Below are 27545 nucleotides of genomic sequence, written 5' to 3'. Positions count from 1 at the left end.
CCTACTATTTAAATCGATTGCTGGACATCGTAATGTTATTGTACCTAATATTGATATTGCCCCTCCGTATATTCACCAGGCCCACCTATTAATGACGTTCTGTATCTGCCACTGACATAACGTAGGAAAGGTAATGTGGAAGTTAAAATGCTAAAATAAATACTGAAAACATATTTGAGAATTTAAGTGCTTTTTATTATATATATATATATATATATATATATATATATATATATATATATATATATATATATATATATATATATATATATATATATATTTTAAACCTGGGGGGGACAGTAAATGCCGGGGGGGTCGGGGGATTTTCCCCCGACCCCCCGGCATTTACTGTCCCCTCCAGGTTTAAAATTGCTCCTATATATGTCTACATGTACTTCAATCGATTAAACTGGAAAGAGCAATATCACTTGCATATTGTAGTCCTATTGTTAGTTTAGTTTAACTGTAAGTTGCTTTGGATAAAAGCGTCTGCTAAATGAATAAATGTAGCCTACAGATGGTGGTCAACCAGAATGCCTATTACCGCCGCGCCAGCCGCCGCGGCGAAATTACCGCGGCGAAAATAAACCAGCCGCATTTCAAAGTCGTTCCCGAAATGACCGCCAGGTGGCGCAAAGGGACATTGTGCAAAACAGCAGCAATTGCCGTATTTTAAAATGTAAGTGGGTTAAATAATAGGCATATTTTTTATATATATAAATAGGCCTATTAGGCTACAACAGAATAGAACCAAAGATAGATTCAATTTTACAGCTAAAAAAATAGAATCAAAAGTTAAAAATAGAGACGATGTTAGGAGCAATGACGCTGAATATTTTTACTATTCTATTGAGGAATTAGATAAACGAAGAGCTATCGTGAGCGATACAATTGCACAGTAATTTATAGTGATTTCAAAAGCAGTCCTTAAAAAAAAAAATTACATGGAGTATTGTGGCATAATTTTTGAGAGATTACGCGGAACACGTTTTAGTTAAGATCCTGGTTTCAATGCCCCTAATGTATATAGGCTAGGCTTTAAAAAAAATTCACAACGCGTTTTGAGATTGTTTTGAATTAAACATTGAAGTTTAAAATGTAGTGTTTTGGCACACCAGGCCGAGTGGCGTTACGCATTGTTCAAAAATCAGGTTTTATTCTGGCATGTTGAATTGGCGTTAATATTTTTTTTTTTTATTTATTAGATTTAGATTTTAGGTTTTGTTAGATTTATTTTTCTCATAACAGCTAAAATAACTTAATATATGCCTTGTCTTCATATGATTTTTATCAATGAACTAGTGTTTTCTGACAGTGTCGACTGCAAAGATGAAGTTGACGATCGCCATATTTGTAGTGAACGCCCCTAGAGAGAAATGCACAAAGACATAATCAGAGAGTAGCCTTTTTCTTTTTCGTTTTGAATTATTTCGTTTGAAGACATTTCAAGCTTTGTGTATTTGATGTATTTATCATGTCTGTGTGAGGCATACGCTGAGTTTCGTTAAATTAGGAGGATGAGATGCGCTCCAGCTGACGTGCAATGCAAGTGACCTCACGGGCGCCTCTATGATTAGTGTCTGTTTGCTTCTCTTACTTATTGAATCCAGACAATTGGGTGATGAAAAAATGATTAAAATTAAGATACAATTTATAGAAAACGAAATTCACTTTAAAAAAAGGTTTCTACTAAACAAAACTTAATGAAGTGGTCAAAATCATGTCTGACCCACTCCATATCCATCTCTCGATATAATGCATCTTATCTTACTCATGCTGTTCACTTTTCATATTCAACATAGATTGAAAAAACAACATTATAATATTTTAACAAATATGATACTAAATGAGATTATTTAATGTCTACAACAGTATAGTAGGCCTATAGACTCTATTTGTACAAATTGCTGCACGTTAATGTAATTAAATGAAACCTTGTAACGAATTCACACTGTAGACTGTGTACAGTTGAGACACCTTAAATAACTTGCGTTCGCAGCAAGCACAAGTTGTGATTTTTGCTGTGCACTTGCATATTAGTGTCAGCTGGGAAGGAAATATAGAGACCAGACCTCTTGGAACTTTAATTGAATACATAGCGTTGGTAAAGCATACTGAAATTACATCCCTACAAATGTATTAGGCCCTACTGAAAATAAATGTATCGAATTTAAGCAAAGTAGCCTAAATGTTAAGACTGTAAGCCCTTTACTTTTTTACGTAGACTAAAGGACTCTTATAGCCGACTTTGGGTTAATTTAATTTGTAGAGGATTTTTTAACTCAAACATTAACACTGAAATAAATTAAACTAAATTATTGTAATTTTTTGGCACACCACGACGAGTGGCACTATGCATTGTTCTAAAGCCAGGTTTTATTCTGGCATGTTGAATTAGTGTTCAACAAATGCGGCGGCGCGTTCATTTGAATGAAGAGCGTTTCTCGCTCGTGTGAGCGAACACACACTGGAACGTTAGGCCGTATCGCAACGAGTGAATAGTGGCCGAGTGGTTGAACTTACGTTACGATCATTTAGATGACACGGGTTCGAATCCCGAACTAACTTGGACTACTGGTGTTTTTATATTAGCCTATTAATGCATTTTATAGTCTATTGTTGATGCAGAGAGATTTGTCTTCTAAAACATTTTTTTTTGCCTATTTACAAAATAAAATCGCCATGCATTTCCATTTTACACTAAGGAACAAATATTATACAATGACTTTACTTCTGTAGCCTATAATAATTCATATATATGACGTTTAAACGACAAACAATAAAATCAGAACCAGTATTCTGTTGCGTTCATGGTTCCAGTGGCAGTAATGCATCCACGGCTTTTCAAAATGTCACAAAGCGTTTTGAGATTGTTTTGAATTAAATATTGAAGTTTATAATTTGTTTGGCAAGACGAGTGGCAAACTCTTTGTTTTGTTTTGCAAACTCAGCTAGCCTGTGGGGGGTTTGGAGAAGGCAATACTTTGCTTTATCGTGGGGGTGCAGGACAGAGGTGTTAATGTTCCGTCTTTCATATGGAGAGTGTCGGAGCCAGCCTGATGAGCAGGCAAAGGCAAAATTATTTTAAGGATTAATCTCAAAATCTCCAAAAGTCCATAGCCTATGTACAGTAGGCCCTATATCTTATTAAATTATATATTGTAGTTTTATTGATTGTATAGGTTTTCCACAAACAATTTAAATTTAGCAGATACAGAGCTCTTTTATTGGCGACCCACCTCGTTTTATTGTAAGGTGAATTCAGCAAGGCATGTTGTATCTTTGAAGGAACAAAAGCTATTTGTTACAGTTTTTTCTTTCGTGATTTGTGTGGATGACACACAGCGACATATACAGTATTATCAGCTGTATGGTGTTTTTTTACGCTGAAATGCTTAATTTCGAGAAAGACCCACCGCGCGCAGTGAGGGAGACCAAACTTACTAAAAAAATATCCAGCGCGAGAGAGGCAAAGAAAAACGCCTGTTCTTAATTTATGTTGCTTTGAACTTTTTCCGTTTTGTACCGTTTTAATTTTTTAATTTAGCTGCAATTTCTTTGACAATAGAAATTTAAAATGTTGCAAGAATAGGCCTAAGATTCTGTGTTTCTTATTTTGCATCACAAAGGGAATAAACTCTATCGATGCAACCCTGTTTAAATAAATAAACTGTCCCGACACTTTATTCATATCTTAAAATGTGCGATGGGTTTTCAAACTTAATTAATTTTATTTTTCTTTTACATTTTCATTGTTTATTTTTTAATTGAAAGCAATACTGTATTGAAAGTATTTTTCTGATTTGTTCGATCTGTTTTGAAAAATGTCTTCCGTTGATATGGCCGGGTATACTGTCAGTCATCTCAATCTCGTGAATGATTCACACACACACAAAAAAATAATTTAGCAGATTAAAGACGAGCTTCATCATCTTCATTTTCTGGTGCGATCGGCTGACAGTCTTCCTTCATCAGATGTGTCGTCTTTGCAGCGGGAATGTAGCAAATTTATGTTGTAATGTACAATTGATAATTAAACAAGATGATTGACTTTAATAAACAGATACATATTTAAGCATCAAATATACACTGTCGGCTACACTGAGATTCGATCTCAGATCATTTGAAGCTCCGAGAGGCTCTTGTTAATGCTTTGACCACAGAGCTACCGTCTGAATCGCCAATGTCTACTATTTTCTCTGTTTTAAAAGTTTGTAACATGTAAGGCTATATTTAGTTCTGAATATAACAAAGAATGCTTAAACCGACTACATCGGTTAGGAGCTGCAAGTCCTGAAAATGTTTTAATTTCACGGTAAATTATTTTAATTTATTTCACTGTTATGTTTCAGTTAATAAATCTACAAACACATTAAAATAACACGAAGAAAATGACAAGTAACCTATTGACATAGCCTTTCTAAATTATAGAAAAACTGGGCACACAATGTTAACGTGTGTCTACTTTGTTTGAATTTAATGAATTTGAATTCGTTTAACCACAATATTTATCTTGAATTTATCTGTGACCTCAGCTCAGATTACTGCCGCGGCAGATTACGTCATAAAGAGAATAAACTGACACTTTTCAAAGTCTGTGATTACAGCGCCACTCAGCGGTAAAAGGCAGCAAATACACATCCCAATTTTGCCGCCGCGGGAACGGCGGCGGTAAAAGTCTCATTCTGGTTGACCACCATCTGTAAATGTAAAATTGGCTTGAGATTGGGCATTCGTACATTTAGGACCGTCTCTAAAGTTGTATACAAAATTAGTGTTAACCTAATGACGACGTAAATATTCATACACGTTTCTAACTTTAATAGCAAACTTTAATTTATTTTAATAAATATCACAAATCTAAAGGGGTGCGCATTATGCCTGACACTACATGAACACTTACAGTTGGTTTTATGACTGCAAGTCGTTCTCTTCTATTGCTACAGTATTTAATTTAGAAACATGTATACGAATGTCGTATGTAACTTTAGAGACGGCCCCTAAATGTGCGAATGTCCAATGTGAGTTTGTTTTTTTACATACAGTATATAAACTGGACACAGTCAATTAGAAGCACTCACTTCCCGACGGCTGAGCGTACTGCGCAGACTCAAACTGAGCAACCCGTCTGTATTCTAGTAGCTGTGCCAAGACAAATCTGAATCATTACCTTCCAAAACTTGCAGAGACGGAGAGCGTGAGTAGGAGGTGTCCATGAGCTAGGAGCAGGAGAAACTTTTGCTAAATATTCTGATGAATTATTTTGTCATTTTGCCTCCACGTCCCCCCGATTGCCCGCGAGCCTTTCCTCCTGTCTATACGGTAATTTCTCTACTGTGCGACAGAGAGTTGTGTGGTTATGACGCAATCGTCAGCCTATTTTTTACAAAAATTGCAACTACGAGGCCATAACGTAAGATACAAGGTAATGGAGCCTTTTATACATTTTCGTGTTTCTTTAGAAATAAATAATGGACAAATGGAGTCTTTAAACGCCTCAGATGTAAAGTTATTCGCTGTCAAAGTGACGCCAAAATGAATGTGAGTCAATGGAATGCTAACAGCAGGTAAAGGTCTGCTAATCAATGGCGGCCCCCGGGGAAGCTTCAATATTTAATGAAACCCTGCCCGCCTGGTTTTTTATTACTGTATTAGTCCATTAAGCTAAGTTAAGCATTTTATATGTCCAGCAGGGGAATCCTGAAGTATTGAGGGAAACCCCAATAGCCTGCATGCAGCACATTGCCGCAATATAAAGTTAAGGCCACTAAACATGTCAACCTAAAATGTAACATTGGATCTGTAGGCTACATCCGCATCGGGGGAATAACATTATAATCTCGTTCACAGTAGAGAAAGATGCATGTAGGCTACACAGGAAAAGTAACCGTGAATACACTGAATTTAACATAAAACAGCCATCATTATCACAAATACACTTACATTGCTGTAAATGAGTTTTATGAATGAATGGCTTGCTCTAACTGTTGCTCGGTCTTCGTCAACAACACGCGCTTTTGCACCTCCTGCTGTTAGTCGCAGATGAAGAGTATGCTCGGCAATCTACTGCTTTTCCTGGATATCAGCATAGAATTTTGTGGCGAATTTGAACCACTGAATTTGTGGAAGCGAATTTGCAAAGAGAAATAAAATGGACCAAAAATTGCCTGTTGAATATTTAATAGGTTGTTTTATTAAACAGTTTGAATATTTTGGAAGTGAAATATGAAAGGTGAATATGGATTATTGATTTTTTAATAATGAAAATGTGTTTGAGATGTTTTGAATTGAAATATTCACTGCTTAAATATTCAACAATGTTGAATTTCAGCCCATAAAAATGCAAGCCCTAAAAATACAATGCATTAAAATGTAAGCATGCTTAATGTAAAGCACTTTTTTTTCAAGTAGCGCAATTCAACAGGCTTTTTGTTTCAAAACATTTCATATTATTTTACATCCATAAATATGTTTGATCAATGACACAATTATCTAACATGATATGAACTTTAAAGCACACAATATTGCCATATTTTGAGACCAACATTTAGATTGATATTTAATTATGTTAAAATCTATTAAAACGCTTTAATTATCAAGGGCCGTTCAAGAAACACAAGATCAAGTGAATATCACTGCAAGAAAGAACACAAATGTTTGCAGTAAAGCGGAGTAGATTGTACATTTTGAAATGATTCAGGTCAAAATTCGGGTAACACTGTTACAAATTGTAAACCATATATAAAATAAATGTAAAATAAAACCGTTAAAATATTTAAATTTAGTTTGACCTGATGTTGACAATCTATATGAAACCTTCCCTTACTGACCTTTTGTTAAAAAAAAAAAAAAAATCTAAAAATGTTTATGTGCTTAATGTTCTTCACGAATGAATGAAGAATAAACACCAACCTCTTTGTTCTTCAGGATCTTCAGTGAGTTTCATTCTGCAGGGTTCTGGATCACTCATGTTCTCACTTTCCTCTTTAATAAACTCAGTCTTTGCAGATTGTGTGTGCAGTTTCTCTCTGCTGTGGATCCTCTGGTGCCGTCTTAAATGTTCAGCTGTAATAAAAGTCTTCTCACACTCAAAGCACATGTACTCTCTCACACCAGTATGAATTCTTTGATGTCTTTGTAAATAATACAGCAGTGAAAAACTCTTTCCACACACAGAACATGAATGTGGCTTCTCCTTCATATGAACTGCCAAGTGTCTCTTCAGGTCTGATGGCTTAGGGAATTTTTTCTCACATTGATCACATGTGAAAAGCTTCTCTCCGGTGTGGATCCTCATGTGAAAATTAAAGGATGATGATCGAATGAAACTCTTTCCACATTGATCACATGTGAACGGCTTCTCTCCAGTGTGAACTCTCATGTGAAGCTCAAGAAGATATTTGTATGTGAAACTCTTTCCACATTGATCACACGTGAACAGCTTCTCTCCAGTGTGAACTCTCATGTGAGCTTTAAAGTATGATGATTGTATGAAACTCTTCCCACAATGATCACATGAGAACGGCTTCTCTCCAGTGTGGATTCTCATGTGACGCTCTAGACTATGTTTGCTTGTGAAACTCTTTCCACACTGAGTGCAGGTGAAAGATTTATTGGCTTTTCTTTTCTTGAAAAATGTCTTTTTAGTCTTTGAGCGACTCAAAGTTTTTTCTCCAGGTTTGACACGATGTTCCTCCTTCACTTCACTCAGTTCTTCACTCTCCTCCTTCACTTTCATCACGTCTGAAATGAAAGAAAAACATTCATTTTCAAATGTTCTAAATAAGTGATCGGCCGATATATCGGGCCGATATTTGCGGGTTTTACGTGTATGGGCATCGGCCGATAGTTTGAGGCTATCCATATACGGCAGCTGTTACAAACACTGGTCATAGGATTAAATAATGCCGACGTTGGTCCGTGATTCCGTGATATTTGTGGGAGTTTTATTCAGCGACCACCTGGCTGAGGTTTGGACGTGTGCTCATGAAAGAAGCAAAGAGTGCAGTGCACTTGTTTGTCCAGGCGCTCCTATGCCGTGGTGAGATGAAAACATCTAAACTTTCCAGAATGCCGCAAGCGCAGGCAGGTCATGTGACAAAAAACAACTGAACTTTCCATGACAACATCGAAAGCTCAGCCGAACAGCTGATCATAGCTGGACAGGGCAGGTTTTTATTTCTCCATAAATATATGTAGTCGTAAAGGGCTAGAAATAGGCCTATATCACGAAAAAGTTGAAGACCGGAAGTACGTCTTTTAGTAGGGATACAGCTTGTTGTGAATTCCCTGCTGTGAGGAGGTCACGTCACAGCAAGCTGCTTCATACAGAGTCTGAGGGACTGTTTGAGCATGCGCAGTGTGTTCGGGGAAAATTTCCTGTGTAGTCAATAGTTGGCTTTCCACTGACAGTCCGTGGTCTTCATTATTACTTTGTACAACAGTGTGCGTCGGTGATGATGTAAGTTACATGATGATTAGATATTGTTTATATATTTGAATGTGGCGTGATCTATTAATATTACCGGGGTAATATGTTTATTTGTTAACTTTCTATTTAGCATGTGTTGCTGAGCCCTGTGAAACAGACGGCCCGACATGATAGTTAATTACCTCACATTTTATTTCCTTATTCTACTGTTTATTTAGCTGTGTAGCTTTGTTTATTGAGGCCGTTATTAATTTGACGTTAATGTGTCAAATTACAGATCGGTAGTTGACGGAGCTTTTCAGTTTAGCTTGGTCACGTGACCTACCCGTGGCGCGAAGCTGTGGTGTTGTTTAATGATCCTACACTGACCCCTAGTGGCGATTCGCAGTATTACACACTGTTCATAGCTGTTGTGATTCATGTTATTTTATCATTATTTACCATTGATGCCACTGAACTTTAATTAGTATTAATATTGTTTTACTGTTGTTATTTCTGCAGGCATCACAAACCACACATACATTGCCCTGTAAAGTTGTAAAAGACCAATAAATTCATCCAAAGGAAAGAAGTTGCTGCGTCTTCTCTGACCGGAGGATTAGGCCAGTATACATACAGCCAGCATTCATCACCGCAGCTGTTCCGTTACAAGTGGTCCTTCGAGCCGGATCGTGTGTATAACTGCGCCATGGCAACTTCCAGCAACCAAACAGATGAACAACCTTCAGTTGTGTCCCGCCCAAGCCGGTCTCACCAACTCCCCAGGCACCTTCGCGACTTTGTCATTGATAACCCTGGCAATTTGCATAGACGTGATGCCACACATCAAATGATAGAAGCGCACCAGGAAGAGCCTCCAAACCATATTCTGCACACTGGGTCAGAAGATCTCATGCTGGAAGGGATGGAAGCCCGCATGAAAGACATAACTAGGCAGATGAAACAACTACAGTCAGCCATGGACAGTGTTAAATGTAAAGTTCACCCTCAACAGCATCCATCCAAATTATCATATCCTCTCCGGAGCTCGAGCCTTCCTCATATTCACCACAGTGAAGAGATATGGCCCAGAGTATCGCCCCTTATGGATCATCGGATGATTTGGAAATCAGCTAATGAAGGTTATTGTCAGCTCTTAGACAAAAGTGAACCTTACCCACTTACAGCACAGCCCATACAGCAGGGAGAACTCAGCTCAACAACTCTGCAGCCATCCGTCCAGGTAGCAGCACAACCACTAGACCTCAGTGAGTCTACTCGCCATTCAGCTACCCTAACTGGACCAGAGCCAGAGTTTCCACAACTGCCTGCAGTTCAGTCTGCTCACCACACCCCGCTTACCCAGCGAGCATATTCACCTTTTCTGCCCGTCCAGCATGCAGGTCAGCACGTCCAGTCAGGGTACCAACCAGCTCAACAGACACCCTCGACAGTGTATCTGCCAAACCAGCATGCAGCCCTGCGGACATATGCACCTACACAGTCTCAAGGTATACCTCAACCCTTACTCACCACTGTACAACAGCAGACTTATCCTCGATATGTCCAGCATCAGATCACTCCTCAACCTGGACCACAGCTTGGATTTCAACCTGCTTCACTCAAACAACCAGAGATAAGAACACCATCCCGTTCTATCCCTCCTTATCAGCCACCTACTGATCTAGGAGCAGCCTATTCACTTCCACAGACCAGATATCTCCCTGAAGTTCAATCACAGCCATACCAGTCTGGACTTCATTCAGCTGCACACTACCCACAGCTTACTCAAAGGGCTGCCTCACCTACAGCACCAGGATACATTTCTCCCTACAACAATCCTGCAACACTCACCATGACAGAAATGGCTATTGCAGCCTCATATGGTATTCCAAAGCCCAAACTGCCTCTCTTCAGTTCTGGAAGGGAGAGTGATTTCATCATGCTGAAAAGGGGACTGGATAGTTTACTTGGTCCACACCGACATTTGACTGAAGATTATAAATACCAAGTATTACTTGATCATCTCAAACTGCCTAGCGCGTACCAAATGGCAAAGAGATACATACATGACCCCACACCATACTCCAGTGCAATGGACGCTCTGCAGCATCGATATGGGCAGCCAAGACACTTGGTACAGGGAGAATTAAAGACCATATTGAGCTCTCCTCCCGTGAAACCTGGCGACGTAAAGGCTTTCGAAGATTTTTCTTCAGCTGTAAACACTCTGGTGGGGATGCTAAGTCGCATGGACGGTCCTGCTCAGTCTGAACTGCAGTGCGGCTCCCACGTAGACACCCTCCTTGGTAAGTTGCCTGGTAACTACAGGGATAGCTTTGCCGAATTCTGTATTAAAAGAGGCATCATCCGCAGTGGGAGCGACCAGACATATACCTTACCCGACCTCGCTGAATGGCTGGATATGAAGGTTCAGGTGCTCCAGGTGTCTCGACGTGCAGCAGAATCTAACACATCTGATCCCAGTCGTATCACACTGAGAGATAATAAAGCAAGTAAATCACAGTGGGTCAAACCAGCCTCTGTTTACTTCAGCAGTGACTCTACAACAGTCAAACATCAGCAGACCTCTCCACAGCGACAACGGACCAACCTCCAGTTGGATTCAAAGAAAGATCAGCCCACAAGCAAAGGGAGGGAGCGTTTTAAACCCTATTGTCCGTATTGTAGGACCACCCAGGATCATTACCTCAACGGCTGTGCAGAGTTCGAAAGAATTACTACTGAAGAGAAAGCCACCTGGATAAAGGACAAAGGAAAATGTTGGAGATGTGGGCGTGGACACTCTCCAGAGAGCTGCACTCTAAAGAAACTCTGCTCCATGTGCAACAAACAACACCTGCTGATACTTCATGAAGTTGTGGCCCAAGACCCACAGCTAAACATCCTCACTGTCAGTACCCCAACAAATGCAGTGTATCTGGATCACGCCAGCCACTCAGGGCGTGTCATGTTAAAAGTGGTACCAGTGATGCTCCGTCATGGCAAGAGAACAGTAAAAACACATGCAGTGTTGGATGACGGCTCTGAGCGCACTGTGATTCTGGCTGCTGTGGTCAAACACCTTGGGTTGAGCGGGGAAGTGGAGTCACTCAAATTGAAGACCATCAGACAGGATGTATTGCAGCTACAGGGAATGGCAGTGTCATTTGAGGTGTCCGCTGACACACAACCACGCACTTATCACTCCATCAATCAAGCTTTCACTGCAGCCGAACTCCAGCTGGCTGAGCAGTCATGTCCAGGTGACAAATTAGCAATGAAATACAACCACCTGAAAGGAGTCCCCCTACACACATTCACTAAGGTGCAACCAATGCTACTGATTGGGTCTGACCACCCTCATTTAATAACTCCGATCCACTCAGTACGTGCAGGACCGATAGGAGCACCAGTAGCAGTCTGCACCCGACTCGGCTGGGCAGTACAAGGACCCACTAACTTTCTTCAACATCCACCCGGTGAGAGTTCCTTCCTTCACCTGTCAGTTGACACACCTTGCTCCAACCTACACAAAGATGTTCAACGCTTGTGGCAGCTTGACATTTTGCCATATAAAAGCGAGAGGGAGGTGACACGCTCCAAGCAAGACCAGGCAGCCCTCACCATGCTGGATGAGAAGAGCAACACTGTAATAGTGGATGGTGTCTTAAGATACGCAACGCCTCTCCTTCGGAAGAGAAAGGTAGCTCTGCCCTGCGCATCACCTGTTGCTGTGATGCCCCTCCTTCGCTCTACAGAACGCCGTCTATCTACCAATCCTGAGTTTGCTAAAGTTTACAACCAGGAAATACACAAGCTAGTGGAGGCTGGATATGCTGAGCGGATCACCAGTGAGGAGGCCAGTCGCTCTGCCGAATCCTGGTACATTCCACACCACTTAGTACATCATAATGGAAAGGCAAGGGTGGTATTTAACTGCTCCTTTCGCTACCAGGAGAGTGCTCTGAATGATGACCTGCTACCAGGGCCTTCCCTTGGACCGTCACTATTAGGAGTTCTGCTCAGGTTTCGAGAACATGCCGTCGCTATCAGCGGAGACATACGGGCAATGTTCCATCAGATCAGACTCCTTCCTGAGGACTGCCCACTCCTCCGCTTCCTCTGGCGCGACATGGAGAGAGACAGGTCACCTGATATTTATGAGTGGCGTGTCCTGCCATTTGGCACAGTTTGCAGTCCGTGCTGCGCCATATACGCTGTACAGCGTCACGTTCGTGATCACCAGAGCGGCAACGAAGACCTGCTGGAGACGGTAATTACCTCGTTCTATGTGGATAACTGCCTGAAATCGCTCCGCACGCCACAGCAGGCAAAGGATCTTCTCGACCGCTTGAGAGCCCTCCTAGCGAAGGGTGGATTTGAAATAAGGCAGTGGGCATCCAACAGGACAGAGGTAATATCTCACCTCCCAACTGAGGCACGATCAACAACATCTGAGCTCTGGCTAACCGCTGAAGGAGATGACCCGAGGGAGTCCACTCTCGGCCTGGTTTGGCATTGCATGACAGACACACTGGGTTATAAATGCCAGCCTGTGACGCCTAAACAGCCCACCATGAGAAATGTATATAGGGTACTTGCCTCACAATACGACCCGCTCGGATACATAATCCCCTTCACTACCCGAGCTAAAGTCCTGGTTCAGGCTTTGTGGGCTACAGAAAGACAGTGGGACGAGCCTATTGCAGATGAGTTACTTCCAGTGTGGCAGGCCTGGGAAGGTGAGCTCCCTCAATTGCAGAACATAGTTCTTCCCCGTTGTTATATTCCAGAAGCTGCTGACAATGATTTATCAGTGAGGCAGATTCACATTTTTTGTGATGCCTCGGAGAAGGCGTACGGATCAGTCGCCTACCTGCGAGTGGAGGATCAAGAGGGACGCATCACTGTGTCATTCATTATGGCCAGGTCGCGGGTTGCACCTAAGCGACAACAGACGATGCCGCGACTGGAATTATGTGCTGCACTCACTGGAGCCCAGCTGGCCAAAGTGCTCCAGACCGAACTGACTTTGTCCATCCAATCCGTAGTGCTGTGGTCAGATTCAACAACTGTACTGAGCTGGATACAGTCAGAGTCCAACCAGTACAAAGTATTCGTTGGTACAAGAGTTACTGAAATTCTTGACCTTACCAAGCCCGAGTCATGGAGATACATTAATACGGACTTGAACCCCGCTGATGATATCACTCGCGGGAAGACTCTCCTTGAATTGTCCCAGCCAAACTGTTGGAGTCAAGGGCCTTCATTCTTGTATCAGTCCTCAGATCACTGGCCAGTGAACCCCTCAGTGCACATAGAGGAACCAGATGAGTTGAGAGCTCAAACCTTCTGTGGCCACATGTCTACTATCAGCAGTGATGAGCCCGATCCTGCTAAATATGATACATGGACTGACCTACTGCAGGCTACATATCAGTTCCTTCACGGGGCGGCTGCTCCAGCTATGTCTGCCGTCGACCGTATTGAGATGGAGACTACTCTGCTAAGAAGGATACAATCCGATAGTTTCCCGGAAGGATTAAAGGCACTTAAACAGGGCAAATCAGTCCATTCAGGCAGCCGTTTAAGTGCTCTAAGCCCTGAATACGACCAAGCATTAGGCCTCATTCGGGTTGGCGGTCGACTACGCAAAGCAGAGAATCTGATTGAAGGCAGTCTTCACCCTGTTGTCATCAGCCCTGAGCATCCGATCACACAGCTGTTGGTGAAGGATTACGACAACCGTCTGCACCACGCTGGTACTGAGAGAACTTTTGCTGAGATCCGGAGAAATTACTGGATCTTACGTGGTCGACAGGTAATTAAGAAACACCAGAAACACTGTGCGGAATGCTGTTTGTGGCGGAGGAACCCAGTAACACCAATGATGGCCGATCTGCCTGCTGCGCGGCTCCGGATCAACAAACCCCCGTTCTGGTCCACCGGAGTCGACTGTTTTGGGCCTTATACAGTGAAAATCGGAAGAAGGCACGAGAAACGGTGGGGCATTATATTTAAATGTCTTACTTCAAGATGTGTCCACCTGGATCTGTTGCCACACATGGACACAGACTCGTTCTTACTGGCCTTGCGCCGATTCATTTCAAGACGAGGCAAGCCATACGAGATCTTATGTGACCGAGGTACCAACTTCCGGGGGGGAGACAGAGAGCTCAAAGAATCACTGGAAGATCTCGATCCCACATTAAAGCAACAGTTGGCCGACCAAAGCATAACATTCAAATTCAATCCTCCTCTTTCACCCCATTTCGGTGGCACGTGGGAGAGGGAAGTAAGGTCAGTGAAAGCTTCCCTCCAAGTCGTGTTGCGGGATCAAGTCGTATCAGAGGAGGTGTTGGCGACCGTTCTCGTGGAAGTAGAGGGCATACTTAATTCAAAGCCTTTGGGATACTCCTCTTCCGACCTGGCTGACCCCGATCCTATAACGCCTAACTTGCTGCTGATGGGGCGGCACGACGCATCGCTTCCACAGGCTGCATATGGTTCCAGTGATCTTTTAGGTCGCCGCCGTTGGAGACATAGCCAAATCCTGGCAGACCGGTTCTGGAGCCAATTCACCCGCCAGTACCTTCCTGACCTTCATCGCCGCCAGAAGTGGAGGACCCCTACTGTTGACCTCAATGCAGACCAAGTGGTTATGGTAGTAGATTCCCAGCTTCCTAGGGCACTTTGGCCCATAGGAAAGGTCATTAAACTTCATCCCAGTGGAGATGGGACAGTTCGTTCAGCGGATGTCAAAATCAAGGGGGCAGTTTACACTCGTCCGGTTACCAAGTTAGTACCTCTCCCCAAAATGCCAGAGGACCACGTGTGCAACAGGGACCTTTAACAACAGCAGGGACTTGTACTTCTTTTACACATTCATACATGAATGTGGGGGCGGCTGTTGTGAATTCCCTGCTGTGAGGAGGTCACGTCACAGCAAGCTGCTTCATACAGAGTCTGAGGGACTGTTTGAGCATGCGCAGTGTGTTCGGGGAAAATTTCCTGTGTAGTCAATAGTTGGCTTTCCACTGACAGTCCGTGGTCTTCATTATTACTTTGTACAACAGTGTGCGTCGGTGATGATGTAAGTTACATGATGATTAGATATTGTTTATATATTTGAATGTGGCGTGATCTATTAATATTACCGGGGTAATATGTTTATTTGTTAACTTTCTATTTAGCATGTGTTGCTGAGCCCTGTGAAACAGACGGCCCGACATGATAGTTAATTACCTCACATTTTATTTCCTTATTCTACTGTTTATTTAGCTGTGTAGCTTTGTTTATTGAGGCCGTTATTATTTTGACGTTAATGTGTCAAATTACAGATCGGTAGTTGACGGAGCTTTTCAGTTTAGCTTGGTCAAGTGACCTACCCGTGGCGCGAAGCTGTGGTGTTGTTTAATGATCCTACACTGACCCCTAGTGGCGATTCGCAGTATTACACACTGTTCATAGCTGTTGTGATTCATGTTATTTTATCATTATTTACCATTGATGCCACTGAACTTTAATTAGTATTAATATTGTTTTACTGTTGTTATTTCTGCAGGCATCACAAATCACACATACATTGCCCTGTAAAGTTGTAAAAGACCAATAAATTCATCCAAAGGAAAGAAGTTGCTGCGTCTTCTCTGACCGGAGGATTAGGCCAGTATACATACAGCCAGCATTCATCACCGCAGCTGTTCCGTTACACAGCTCTTCCGGTTAGCTCTTTACAATGGCGGAGTCCGATAGATACTGCTGGACCAAATCTCTCCGCAACCTGCCTGAAGTCACATATGACGATGTGGTTCGGATGGTAAATGAAAACTCTCAAGTGGAAAAGCGTGAAAGCTGAGTTATGGCTGTCTACGTCCTGACGCAGAGCAACACGGTACACTACAACAACAGCGGCGGGCCGTTCGCCAGTTAGGTAAACGTTTCTATGGCAACTGCGAGTTGGACCAATCAGCAGATGTTGCTGCTATGCTTAGGATTGTGGGTAGTGTAGTTTTTTTTCATAAGATCGCGGATAAAACATGTTTTTCTTAAAACAAGGTTGATTTCATACGAACTTATAGCTTCTACAGGAGCAAAAACATTCGTTTCACAACCTCATAGCTCGTGGTCAGTCTACCTCGGATGGTTTAGACATTATGGCTGATAATCTAAATCCTTATGGAGAAATACAGTTGGCCGGAAGTTCTGAATCCCTACTACGCGTTCCGGAAGCAGGAAGTGTGACATAGGCCTATAAATTAATCCTTACTTCCTCGTCGCCAAGGAGAGTGCAGTTCATGGTTACATTGCATAGCAACGACAGACGCCACGGGAGCGCAAGCACTTGTAGAAAGGAGAAAGCGGTACGGCCGTGCTTTCCACACGTTTTTAGACGCGATATGTGAACAGTCCCTAAATCATAATAAACCGAGAATCTATTTGGTTTAAAATCGTTTTTGTTTTGTTTAAAATTAACTAGATTGTAAATAGTTGGTTACTTTTAAAATGAAGAAGAAAAGTATAGCACAGTTTGCACTTTATTATGCTGCTTGCTTGTTGCTACTGTGTGTAATTTAATTATTTTATTTATGCTTAAATATTTATTTTCAGTATTTTCAGCACTGAACTTTTTTTTTTTACTTGTTCTACCTCACATGTTTTTAACCTGTTAAGCTGCAACGCCACTTTTGAAAAATCCCCAGAAATGACATACCCAAACTAAAACAGATACAGTTCATGAACCCTTTGTACTAAAAGCACAAGTATGATCTCGTTTGAAAGCTGACACCTGGCAGTTTATTGTAAATGTAGAATTAATTATTGTCGTAATGACAAAAAATGTTATAAATAGCTTCAAAGTTTTGTAAAGTTATTAGAAATTATTTTTTATGAAACATCCTCATGAAAATAAAATTGAAATTGGCACTGGAGCAATCTAGAAATGCACTACAGCTAAAGCCACATGTCTAAACATTTTATGTTTAAAATCTGAAGATAATAAGCCCAAAACTCTGTATTTAGTTAAATGTTTTTCAAGACCATGTCATGTGACTAACAGTTAGGGCTAGCTAGCATGTTAGCTTAGCACACCATCAATACACGACAATATATGAGATTAAAACCATATTTATGCTCAAAACGTACTTTATAACTCAAGCCGAATGTTTTAAATAATCTTCTGTGATCTAATTTAGCTTCAGATAAAAAAATCTGACAGAAAATATATTATTTGATAGTATTATGCACAATGATGAAGTCTATATATATTAGCATTACATTATAAATATAATCTATTATTATAAAAATACCTGGCATGACTTGAAGAACACAGGCAAATCAGATATCATTGCAATCATGTTTATTGTCTTCAAAACATCTTTTATCTGCATGATTACAGCCGATCTCTGTTAGCTGTGTGTGTGTTCGAGGCTTCCTGGAATGTCACATGATCATGGCTCTTCTTCATGTGCCATATATGGACTATATTACTGTGCATATAGCGCCCTCAGGCTATTGGTATGAATTGAAAACACTGTGAATTAGAATACCAAACGCTCATAAAGATTACATTGACGCATTTGGGTATAAATTCAATAAATATTATTCCTGTCTATAGAAATATGATGTGAATCTAAAAGAATCTATCAATATTTCTCCAAATCTGCACATTTTTGAGCTAAAGCCCTGAGGGACGTTGTTTTGTGTATCGCTGTCATGACGACAGCACAGAGTTTTTTTATGAATGGGAGCGGCTGACGCGCATAATTCATATTAAGGTATCGACTCATTTTTTCATTTCATAACTCCTGACACAAATTAAGACATAACTGTCACTATGAGTTTCTCAGAATACAATAGTGGTCAAATACTGAAACTTGAGTCTTATATCTTTTTAATGATGTATAGTTTGTCAAGGTATAACATTAAATCTGATAGTAATTTTGAATTAAATAAATAAAAAACGCTTCAGTGCGCCGACGCACTGGTGAAGCTTAACAGGTTAATATTTGTCAAATATTGTTTTTTTTAAGTTCAATAAATGTTCCTTTTTTAAATTGAGACTTGTAACATTTGTTATCATCATTGTGTCATTTCTATGATGTAAATTTAGTGAGCAAAAGCAGTATCGGCTCCAAATATCGGCAGCCCGTATCGGTCATCGGCTAAGGCTGATGAAAAAAAAATGGTATCGGCACTAAAAAATCCATATCGGTCGATCCCTATTCTAAATAATCAAAATTATTCAAAGAGAGAAATATGGAGTGATTGGAGATAAAAATGATCCCAGATGCAATGAACAACTACTATAACATATTACAATAATTTAAGACTTTTTATAAATTAATTGTACATCCCTGAAATACACTGATCTTCCAGTTATTTTTTAAAAACATTTTAGGCAAAAATCCCATGTTTCTGTATTGGAACTATTAAATATGTTTGATCAATGACACAATTATCTAACATGATATGAACTTTAAAATACACAATACTGCCATGTTTTGAGACCAACGTTTAGATTGATATTTAGTAGTGATGTTCCCAACTTAAGTTTATATGTGCTATTATTAAATTAGGTACATGTATTCAATCCGAACGGTCACCTAATTATATTAAAAACTACTAAAAAGTTAATTATTAAGGGCCGTTCGAGAAACACAAGATCAAGTGAATTTCACTGCAAGAAAGAACACAAATGTTTGCAGTAAAGCGGAGTAGATTGTAAATTTGTAAAAAAAAAAAAAAAAAAAAATTGTAAAAAATTAAAAAAATTATTTAGGTCAAAATTCTGATAACACTGTTACAAATTGTAAACCATATATAAAATAAATGTAAAATAAAACAGTTAAACTTCCTTTACTGACCTTTTGTTTAAAAAAAAAAAATCTAAAAATGTTTATGTGCTTGAATGTTTCTAACATGAATGTTCTTCAGCATCATGAATGAATGAAGAATAAACACCAACCTCTTTGTTCTTCAGGATCTTCAGTGTGTTTCATTCTGCAGGGTTCTGGATCACTCATGTTCTCACTGTCCTCTTTAATAAACTCAGTCTTTGCAGATTGTGGGTGCAGTTTCTCTCTGCTGTGGATCCTCTGGTGCCGTCTTAAATGTTCAGCTGTAATAAAAGTCTTCTCACACTCAAAGCACATGTACTCTCTCACACCAGTATGAATTCTTTGATGTCTTTGTAAATAATACAGCACTGTAAAACTCTTTCCACACACAGAACATGAATGTGGCTTCTCCTTCATATGAACTGCCAAGTGTCTCTTCAGGTCTGATGCCTTAAGGAATTTTTTTTCACATTGATCACATGTGAACAGCTTCTCTCCGGTGTGGATCCTCATGTGTTCTTTAAGGGATGATGATCGACTGAAACTATTCCCACATTGATCACATGTGAACGGCTTCTCTTCACTGTGAACTTTCATGTGAAGCTCAAGAAGATATTTGTATGTGAAACTCTTTCCACATTGATCACACGTGAACAGCTTCTCTCCAGTGTGAACTCTCATGTGAGCTTTAAGGTATGATGATTGTATGAAACTCTTCCCACAATGATCACATGAGAACGGCTTCTCTCCAGTGTGAATTCTCATGTGACGTTCAAGATTATGTTTGCTTGTGTAACTCTTTCCACACTGAGTGCAGGTGAAAGATTTCTTGGCTCTTCTTTTCTTGAAAAATGTCTTTTTAGTCTTTGAACGACTCAAAGTTTTTTCGCCAGGTTTGACATGATGTTCCTCCTTCACTTCACTCAGTTCTTCACTTTCCTCCTTCACTTCACTCAGTTCTTCACTCTCCTCCTTCACTTCACTCAGTTCTTCACTCTCCTCCTTCACTTCACTCAGTTCTTCACTCTCCTCCTTCACTTCACTCAGTTCTTCACTCTCCTCCTTCACTTTCATCACGTCTGAAATGAAAGAAAAACATGAATTTTCAAATGTTCTAAATTAGTGATCGACCGATATATCGGGCCGATATTTGCGGGTTTTACTTGTATCGGCATCGGCTGATACACGGCTGCTGCGTTCGCCAATAGTTTTTTCCCGGCATGATACAGACAGGCAGCTCTGTGTTGCTGGAGACGCTGCAGTTCACGTGCAGCCCATGCACTATCCCTCCCACACTAGCAGAGTGCTGGAAGCCTCTTCAAGACAACTATAAACTTTAAACTAAACTTTAAAGTTTTAAAACTTAAACTTTAAAGTTTTAAACTTTCAAAGCATCTTTTAACTATTTATCTTAGCTGAAATATTGCCATACACTTTGAAAGTGGAAACACGTTACTCTATGTGTGCGTGCAACTATAGCTAAGCAAGTTTGTGGGTCCAAATGGAAAACGCGAATGCCTCATCTATAAAACTGTTTGTCATTGTATTTAGGGAGCTGCATATAGCTAAGTTTGAGGCTATCCATATGCATACGGCAGCTGTTACAAACACTGGTCATAAGATTAAATAATGCCGACGTTGGTCCGTGATTCCGTGATATTTGTGGGAGTTTTATTCAGCGACCACCTGGCTGAGGTTTGGACGTGTGCTCATAAAAGAAGCAAAGAATGCAGCGCACTCGTTTGTCCTGGCGCTCCTATGCCGTGGTGAGATGAAAACATCTAAACTTTCCAGAATGCCGCAAGCGCACGCAGGTCATGTGACAAAAAACAACTGACCTTTCCATGACAACATCGAAAGCTCAGCCGAACAGCTGATCATAGCTGGACAGGGCAGGTTTTTATTTCTCATCTCCATAAATATATGTAGTCGTAAAGGGCTAGAAATAAATGAATCCTTACTTCCTCGTCACCAAGGAGAGTGCAGTTCATGGTTACATTGCATAGCAACGACAGACGCCACGGGAGCACAAGCGCTTGTAGAAAGGAGAAAGCGGTGCGGCCGTGCTTTCCACACGTATGTGAACCAGGCACGGCGCCAGGATTCCAGTTTTGGATGGGCCAGACCAATTGTGGGTGGGCCTTAAATTAAAAACGTTATCCAATCACTGTTTAACCTAATAACAATTACTGACTAATATACTGTTATATTTTCTGTGAGTATACATAATATAGAGTTTAATAGCTTGATGCTCTTTGCATATTTTGTTGCATTGTAAAAAGTTTCGGTGCATAAGACGGAACTATTCGCGATCGCTCTCCATGGTTCTGACCAAAGAAGAGCGCTTTGGAATCTCCATTACGCATCATACCTGGCGTTGTTTCTTAGTGCACTACGAAGACTCTTAAGGTATAACTTAACTAAAGGTATGCTACCACTAAAGGTATACCATTGCTAGGCGTCTTCAGGGCTATCATCCACTCGCGAGGCAGAGGCGCTGGCGCCCTCCGAGCAAAGGCGCTGGGCTGAGTTTCCCGATAACGTTGTCTCTTAGCGCGCTACGAAGACTCTTAAGGTATAACTTAACTGATGGTATACCATTTCTAGGTGTGTTCCCCGAACCATACCTTAGGAAGCTGCTTAAGATATACCTTCTTACGTGCGACGTTACCCGGCGCTGTCCGTGGCGATGGTGCTGAATGTTTATATCGATGGCTCGAGAATCAATTATTCTCTCGTGCAGGGGCTGTTTATGTGAGAAAGCGGTGTTCTTTTTTATTATAAAATAAGCACTTCAGAAATAGTTTAAATTGCATTTATTAGGACTCATGGGATATTTTAAAAAATAATCCAAACTATACTAGCCTATAATAGCCTTGCCTACATATTTTAAAATTGTAGGCTATCATATATTGCTGCCATAATAACCATTTTATTTTTTTATGTGCTTTCTTCTCTTTCCCATTTTTGTTTGATGAGGTGGAGCTGCGATGAAATATTGTTCTTATAAATACTTTCCAGCATTTCAGTAAATAAAAGTGTACGTCACGTACGGTGCTCGGCAGTGATCAAAAAGGATTTAAACAGTGGATTTTGAATCTCTTTTTGTAAACTCGGAGATGTGGATTCAGACGGCAATTAAATTAGGCTACCACACGACCTGTTTGTCAAAAAACAGTAGGTACTAATTTGGCCAGGGATTTTTACGTGGGTTGGGTGAGTAAAAATATATGGATTCGGACGGCACTAAAATCACAGACTTACCCCTGTAAATGTTTAAAATACTGTACGAGCCCAGCATGAGAAACAATATTAGCGTCCGAATAGGACTTAACTGACAGTAGCCTATTTCACTGGCCTTTAAAAGCACTCTTTAATTAAAATACATTTATAAAATTGTATTATATAATAATATAATTAAAATTCTAACAACAATCATTGTAATGACAATTTTATTCTTTGCATGAAAACACTTGAATTAGCCTAACTGAACACTGTCTGGGTGTATTAAAACTTCAGAATTATATTCATATAGACCTGCAACAGTGATAAGGTAAAGCTAAGAGTGGTCCAGACCAACCTTCCGAAAGTATGACTTACAGAAGGTATACTTAAGAACGTTTCGGGAAACATATATTAACGATAAGGTACAGCTTAAGGTCTAACTTAAGAACGACGTAGCGTTAAGAAGGTTTCGAGAAACCCAGCCCTGGTCGCCGAGAAAGATATGACATGGAGTGGGTAAGACATGATTTTATGGAAGCTTGTTTCCGCCACAAAAAAAAAAAGAAAAAAAAAGATTATTGCGACTTTTTATCTCACAATTGCGAGTTTACATCTCGCAATTCTGACTTTATTTCTCAGAATTGCGTGAAATAGTCGCAATTGCGTCTTATAAAGCCAGAATTCTGACTTTTTTCTCGCAATTGCGACTTTATATCACGCAATTCTGACTTTATAATAGCCTACGCAATTGATATAAAGTCAAAATTGCGTGAAATAAAGTCGCAATTGCGTCTTATAAAGCCAGAATTCTGACTTTTTTCTCGCAATTGCGACTTTATATCACGCAATTCTGACTTTATAATAGCCTACGCAATTGATATAAAGTCAGAATTGCGTGATATACAGTCAGAATTGTGAGATATAAACTATTCTGAGGTAAAAAAAAAAAAAAAAAAGTCTGTCTTTTTTTCCCCCCTTAGAATTGGACTTTATATCTCCCAATTGTGAGTTTATATCGCAATTATGTGTTATAAAGTCAGAATTGCATGATATAAAGTTGCAATTGCGAGAAAAAAAGTCAGAATTCTGACTTTATAAGACGCAATTGCACCTTTATATCTCGCAATTCTGACTTTATAGGCTATCTCACAATTCTGACTTTATAACACGCAATTGCGACTTTATTTCACGTAATTGTGACTTTATATCTCGCAATTCTGAGAAATAAAGTCAGAATTGCGAGATGTAAACTCGCAATTGTGAGATAAAAAGTCGCAATTATCTTTTAAAATGTTTTTTTCAGTGGCGGAAACAAGCTTCCATATGATTTTGACCACTTCATTTAGTTTTTTTTTTTTTTTTTTTTTGTAGAAAGACTCTTTTTAAAAGGTTTTCGTTTTTTTATAAATTGTATCTTAATTTTGATCAATGTTTTATCAACCAATTACCTGTATTTAATAAATGAGAAGCAAATATATAGCAGACAATGTAATAAGGCACCGACAGATCACTTGCATTGCACGTGAACTGGAGGGCGCCGAAACTCAGCTTGTGCCTCACAGATTTTAGAAATATAGGCTATCTATTATAGAAAGCTTGAAATGTCTACTTTTAAACGAAAATATTCAAAACCAAAAGAAATAGGCTACTCTCTGATTATGTAATCCATATCTCCATCCATCTCCAATCCATCTCTGGCGTTCATGGCGAGTCCGCATCGTCAACTTCATCTTTGTAGCGACACAGAAAACACCAGTTTATTAATAAACAATTAAATGTCTCCTTGCGATTTTAGACACATTCATAATCATTACTTTTACCGGTTCTTTGTGGCAAGCTTTATGTGTGCGGTCGGGCGCTTGAGTGCGACTATATTACGTAAACGCTCATATATCCTGTTTAAGTAATTAAAATAATATACGATTTGTCCACGAATGGCTTTATATGAAAAACTACTAGTCGACTAGAAAAAAAAAAGTCGGAGGCAGCCCATATTCCGCATATTTTCGAGCCTGGCAGCAGGCAATTCTGGTTTGAGCGAGCGACCCTGAGGAATGAGCGAGCGGTGCGGAATATTCAGAAATGCGCTCTGATCGGAACAAACCCGAACCACTGTCTGCTGAACTTGCACAGAAACATCAAAATAGATAACCAGCTTTTTAAAATTGTTTTTAAAACTAAACATTTATTTATCTATTTTTCATTTATCTATTTTAGCACAAATGATGCGCTTATTGCCATTTTTTTATAATTCTTGACAAACTTAGAATATATTAAGTTTTTTTTCTTTTTGAAGAAAAGTTTTGGGTGGGCCTGTTGAAAAGTGGGTGGGCCTAGGCCCGTCAGGCCCACCCATAACGCCGTGCCTGATGTGAACAGTCCCTAATTCATAATAAACTGAGAATCTATTTGGTTTAAAATCGTTTTTGCTTTACTAGATTGTAAATAGTTGGTTACTTTTAAAATGAAGAAGAAAAGTATAGTACAGTTTGCACTTTATTATGCTGCTTGCTTGTTGCTACTGTGTGTAATGTAATTATTTTATTTATGCTTAAATATTTATTTTCAGTATTTTCAGCACTGAACTTTTTTTTTTTACTTGTTCTACCTCACATGGTTTTAATATTTGTCAAATATTGTTTTTTTTTTAAGTTCAATAAATGTTCCTTTTTTAAATTGAGACTTGTAACATTTGTTATCATCATTGTGTCATTTATATGATGTAAATTTAGTGAGCAAAAGCAGTATCGGCTCCAAATATCGGCTGCCCGTATCGGTCATCGGCTAAGGCTGATGAAAAAAAATCAGTATCGGCACTAAAAAATCCATATCGGTCGATCCCTATTCTAAATAATCAAAAGTAATTCAAAGAGAGAAATATGGAATGAATGGAGATAAAAATGATCCCAGATGCAACAGACAACTACTATAACATATTACAATAATTTAAGACTTTTTTATAAATTAATTGTACTTTCCTCAAACTTTACATGAATGAGGTACACTGATCTTCCAGTTATTTTTTAAAAACATTTTAGGCAAAAATCCCATGTTTCTGTAGTGAGAACTATTAAATATGTTTGATCAATTACACAATTATCTAACATGATATGAACTTTAAAATACACAATACTGCCATGTTTTGAGACCAACATTTGTGTTAAAAATTACTAAGACGTTTTAATTAAGGGCCGTTCAAGAAACACAAGATCAAGTGAATTTCACTGTGAGAAAAAACACAAATGTTTGCAGTAAAGCAGAGTAGATGTAGATTCAGTTCAAAATTCTGGTAACTCTGTTACAAATTATAAACCATATATAAAATAAATGTAAAATAAAATAATTAAAATATTTACATTTAGTTTGAACTGATGTTGACAATCAATATGAAACCTTCACTTACTGAACCTTTTATTTAAAAAAAATCTAAAAGTGTTTATGTGCTTGAATCTTTCTAACATGAATGTTCTTCAGCATGAATGAATGAATGAATGAATAATTACACCAACCTCTTTGTTCTTCAGGATCTTCAGTGTGTTTCATTCTGCAGGGTTCTGGATCACTCATGTTCTCACTGTCCTCTTTAATAAACTCAGTCTTTACAGATATCAGCTCTTCCTGATGCTCGTCTTCACTTGTAGACTGACGGGAATATTCCAGTATTTATTGGAGAAATACAGTGGGAGGAGCTTCACTGATGATGTGATTGATGTGGGAGGAGCTTCAATAATGATGAATTGTAGTGTGAGGAGCTAGTAAAATTAAAAATATAAGTTACTGGTTTTTTTTATGCTTGTGGAAAACAGAATAAAATAATGCAAATATAAATAATCGTAAGAATAACAGTTGAAAGCAAAAACAAATAAACATTGGCTACATGTAGTTACCAACAAATACCATCAGTCTGTTGGCACCAATGAAATACGTTTTAAGTGGCCATTTACAGGAAATCTGAAAACATCAGCATAATAAATGTGGTGAAAACAGGAACTATTGTCATAAAACTAAGAGTGTTTTCAGCTGATCTGTTAATATTGATGAGCCTCAGACTATCAACACTCATTCAACAAGCCATTCAGGATCATCAGCAGATCATCTCACTTTATTCTGAGTGTTTGCTGTTAGAAACACATTATTTGAGTCAGAATTAGAGCCCGACCGATATGGATTTTTGGGCGCCGATGCCGATACCGATAAAAAAAGGCAGATACCGATATATCGGCCGATATTATTTATGTGTATATTATAATACAGTAGCAATATTATTTATGTGTATTATAGTACAGTAAGTTTGGACACACTTTACAATTGGTGTGTACAAACTTTTGATGGCTACTAGAGCCCGACCGATAAAGGATTTTGAAGGCCGATACCGGTACAAATATTTGTTGGTTTTAAAATATTTTATTTTTTTTCAGAAACGCGCAACAAAACATTAACAAATTTCCTTAACATTAGTTATTTGTAGTTATTTATGAGTTTTAACTAAAATAATATGATAATGCATTTTAAAAAGAAACTTGTTTCTTTTATTGTCACAACAGAACAGAGGAACATCAAAATATATTAAAGTTCTGATAAATAAAATGTATAAAAATACAAACTTAAGATTTTTTTAAGACTAAACGTTTAGTCCTTTGAACAAAAACAACAATTTCACATTCAAATTGACAACAAATTCAAATTGTCATAATTTACTCTCTCAAGTTGTTTTTTTCTTCTGTTGAAAATATGTTATTTGGATGAATGTGGGTAACCAAACAGTTGATGTACCCCAGTGACTTCCATAGTATATTTTTCTCCTTTGGAAGTCAATGGGGACCAGCTACTGTTTGGTTACCCACATTCTTCAAACTATTAATATTAGAAAAATATTAGAAGGAAATTAATACAGTTGGAACAACATTAGAGTGCCTGTAAATAATGAGATCATTTTTATTATTGGGTGAACTATCCCTTTAAGGACAAGCGGCAATGTGTTTACAATTGCTACTGTCTCTTTAAGAGCTGAGCACGACTCGTCTAATGTACACGCATTTGACAAGCAGATTTTCTCTCAATTTTGCCTT

The 27545-nt window shown here is 39.2% G+C and overlaps 1 protein-coding gene across 2 annotated transcripts in view; it reads right to left on the bottom strand.

Annotated features, from left to right (window-relative positions):
• Positions 1-27545, bottom strand: part of LOC308697009 (uncharacterized protein) — a gene marked incomplete at its 3' end in the record, with an annotated part of 215586 nt that overhangs the window by 173201 nt on the left and 14840 nt on the right. For both annotated transcript variants that reach the window (XM_081376032.1, XM_081376031.1), the window contains exons 2-4: positions 25986-26228; positions 19380-20330; positions 6913-7743 (exon numbers count right to left, since the gene is read on the bottom strand). In XM_081376032.1, coding sequence (XP_081232158.1) covers positions 6913-7743; positions 19380-20330; positions 25986-26043 — 1840 coding nt within the window. In that variant the 5' untranslated portion in view covers positions 26044-26228. The remainder of the gene's footprint in view (positions 1-6912; positions 7744-19379; positions 20331-25985; positions 26229-27545) is intronic.

This window comes from Scardinius erythrophthalmus (assembly GCF_964197995.2).
Source record: "Scardinius erythrophthalmus genome assembly, chromosome: 1".
In the NCBI taxonomy this organism is placed as follows: Eukaryota; Metazoa; Chordata; class Actinopteri; order Cypriniformes; family Leuciscidae; genus Scardinius; species Scardinius erythrophthalmus.
The sequence above is the reverse complement of the archived record's forward strand: the minus strand, read 5'-3'. Positions and strand labels throughout refer to the sequence as shown.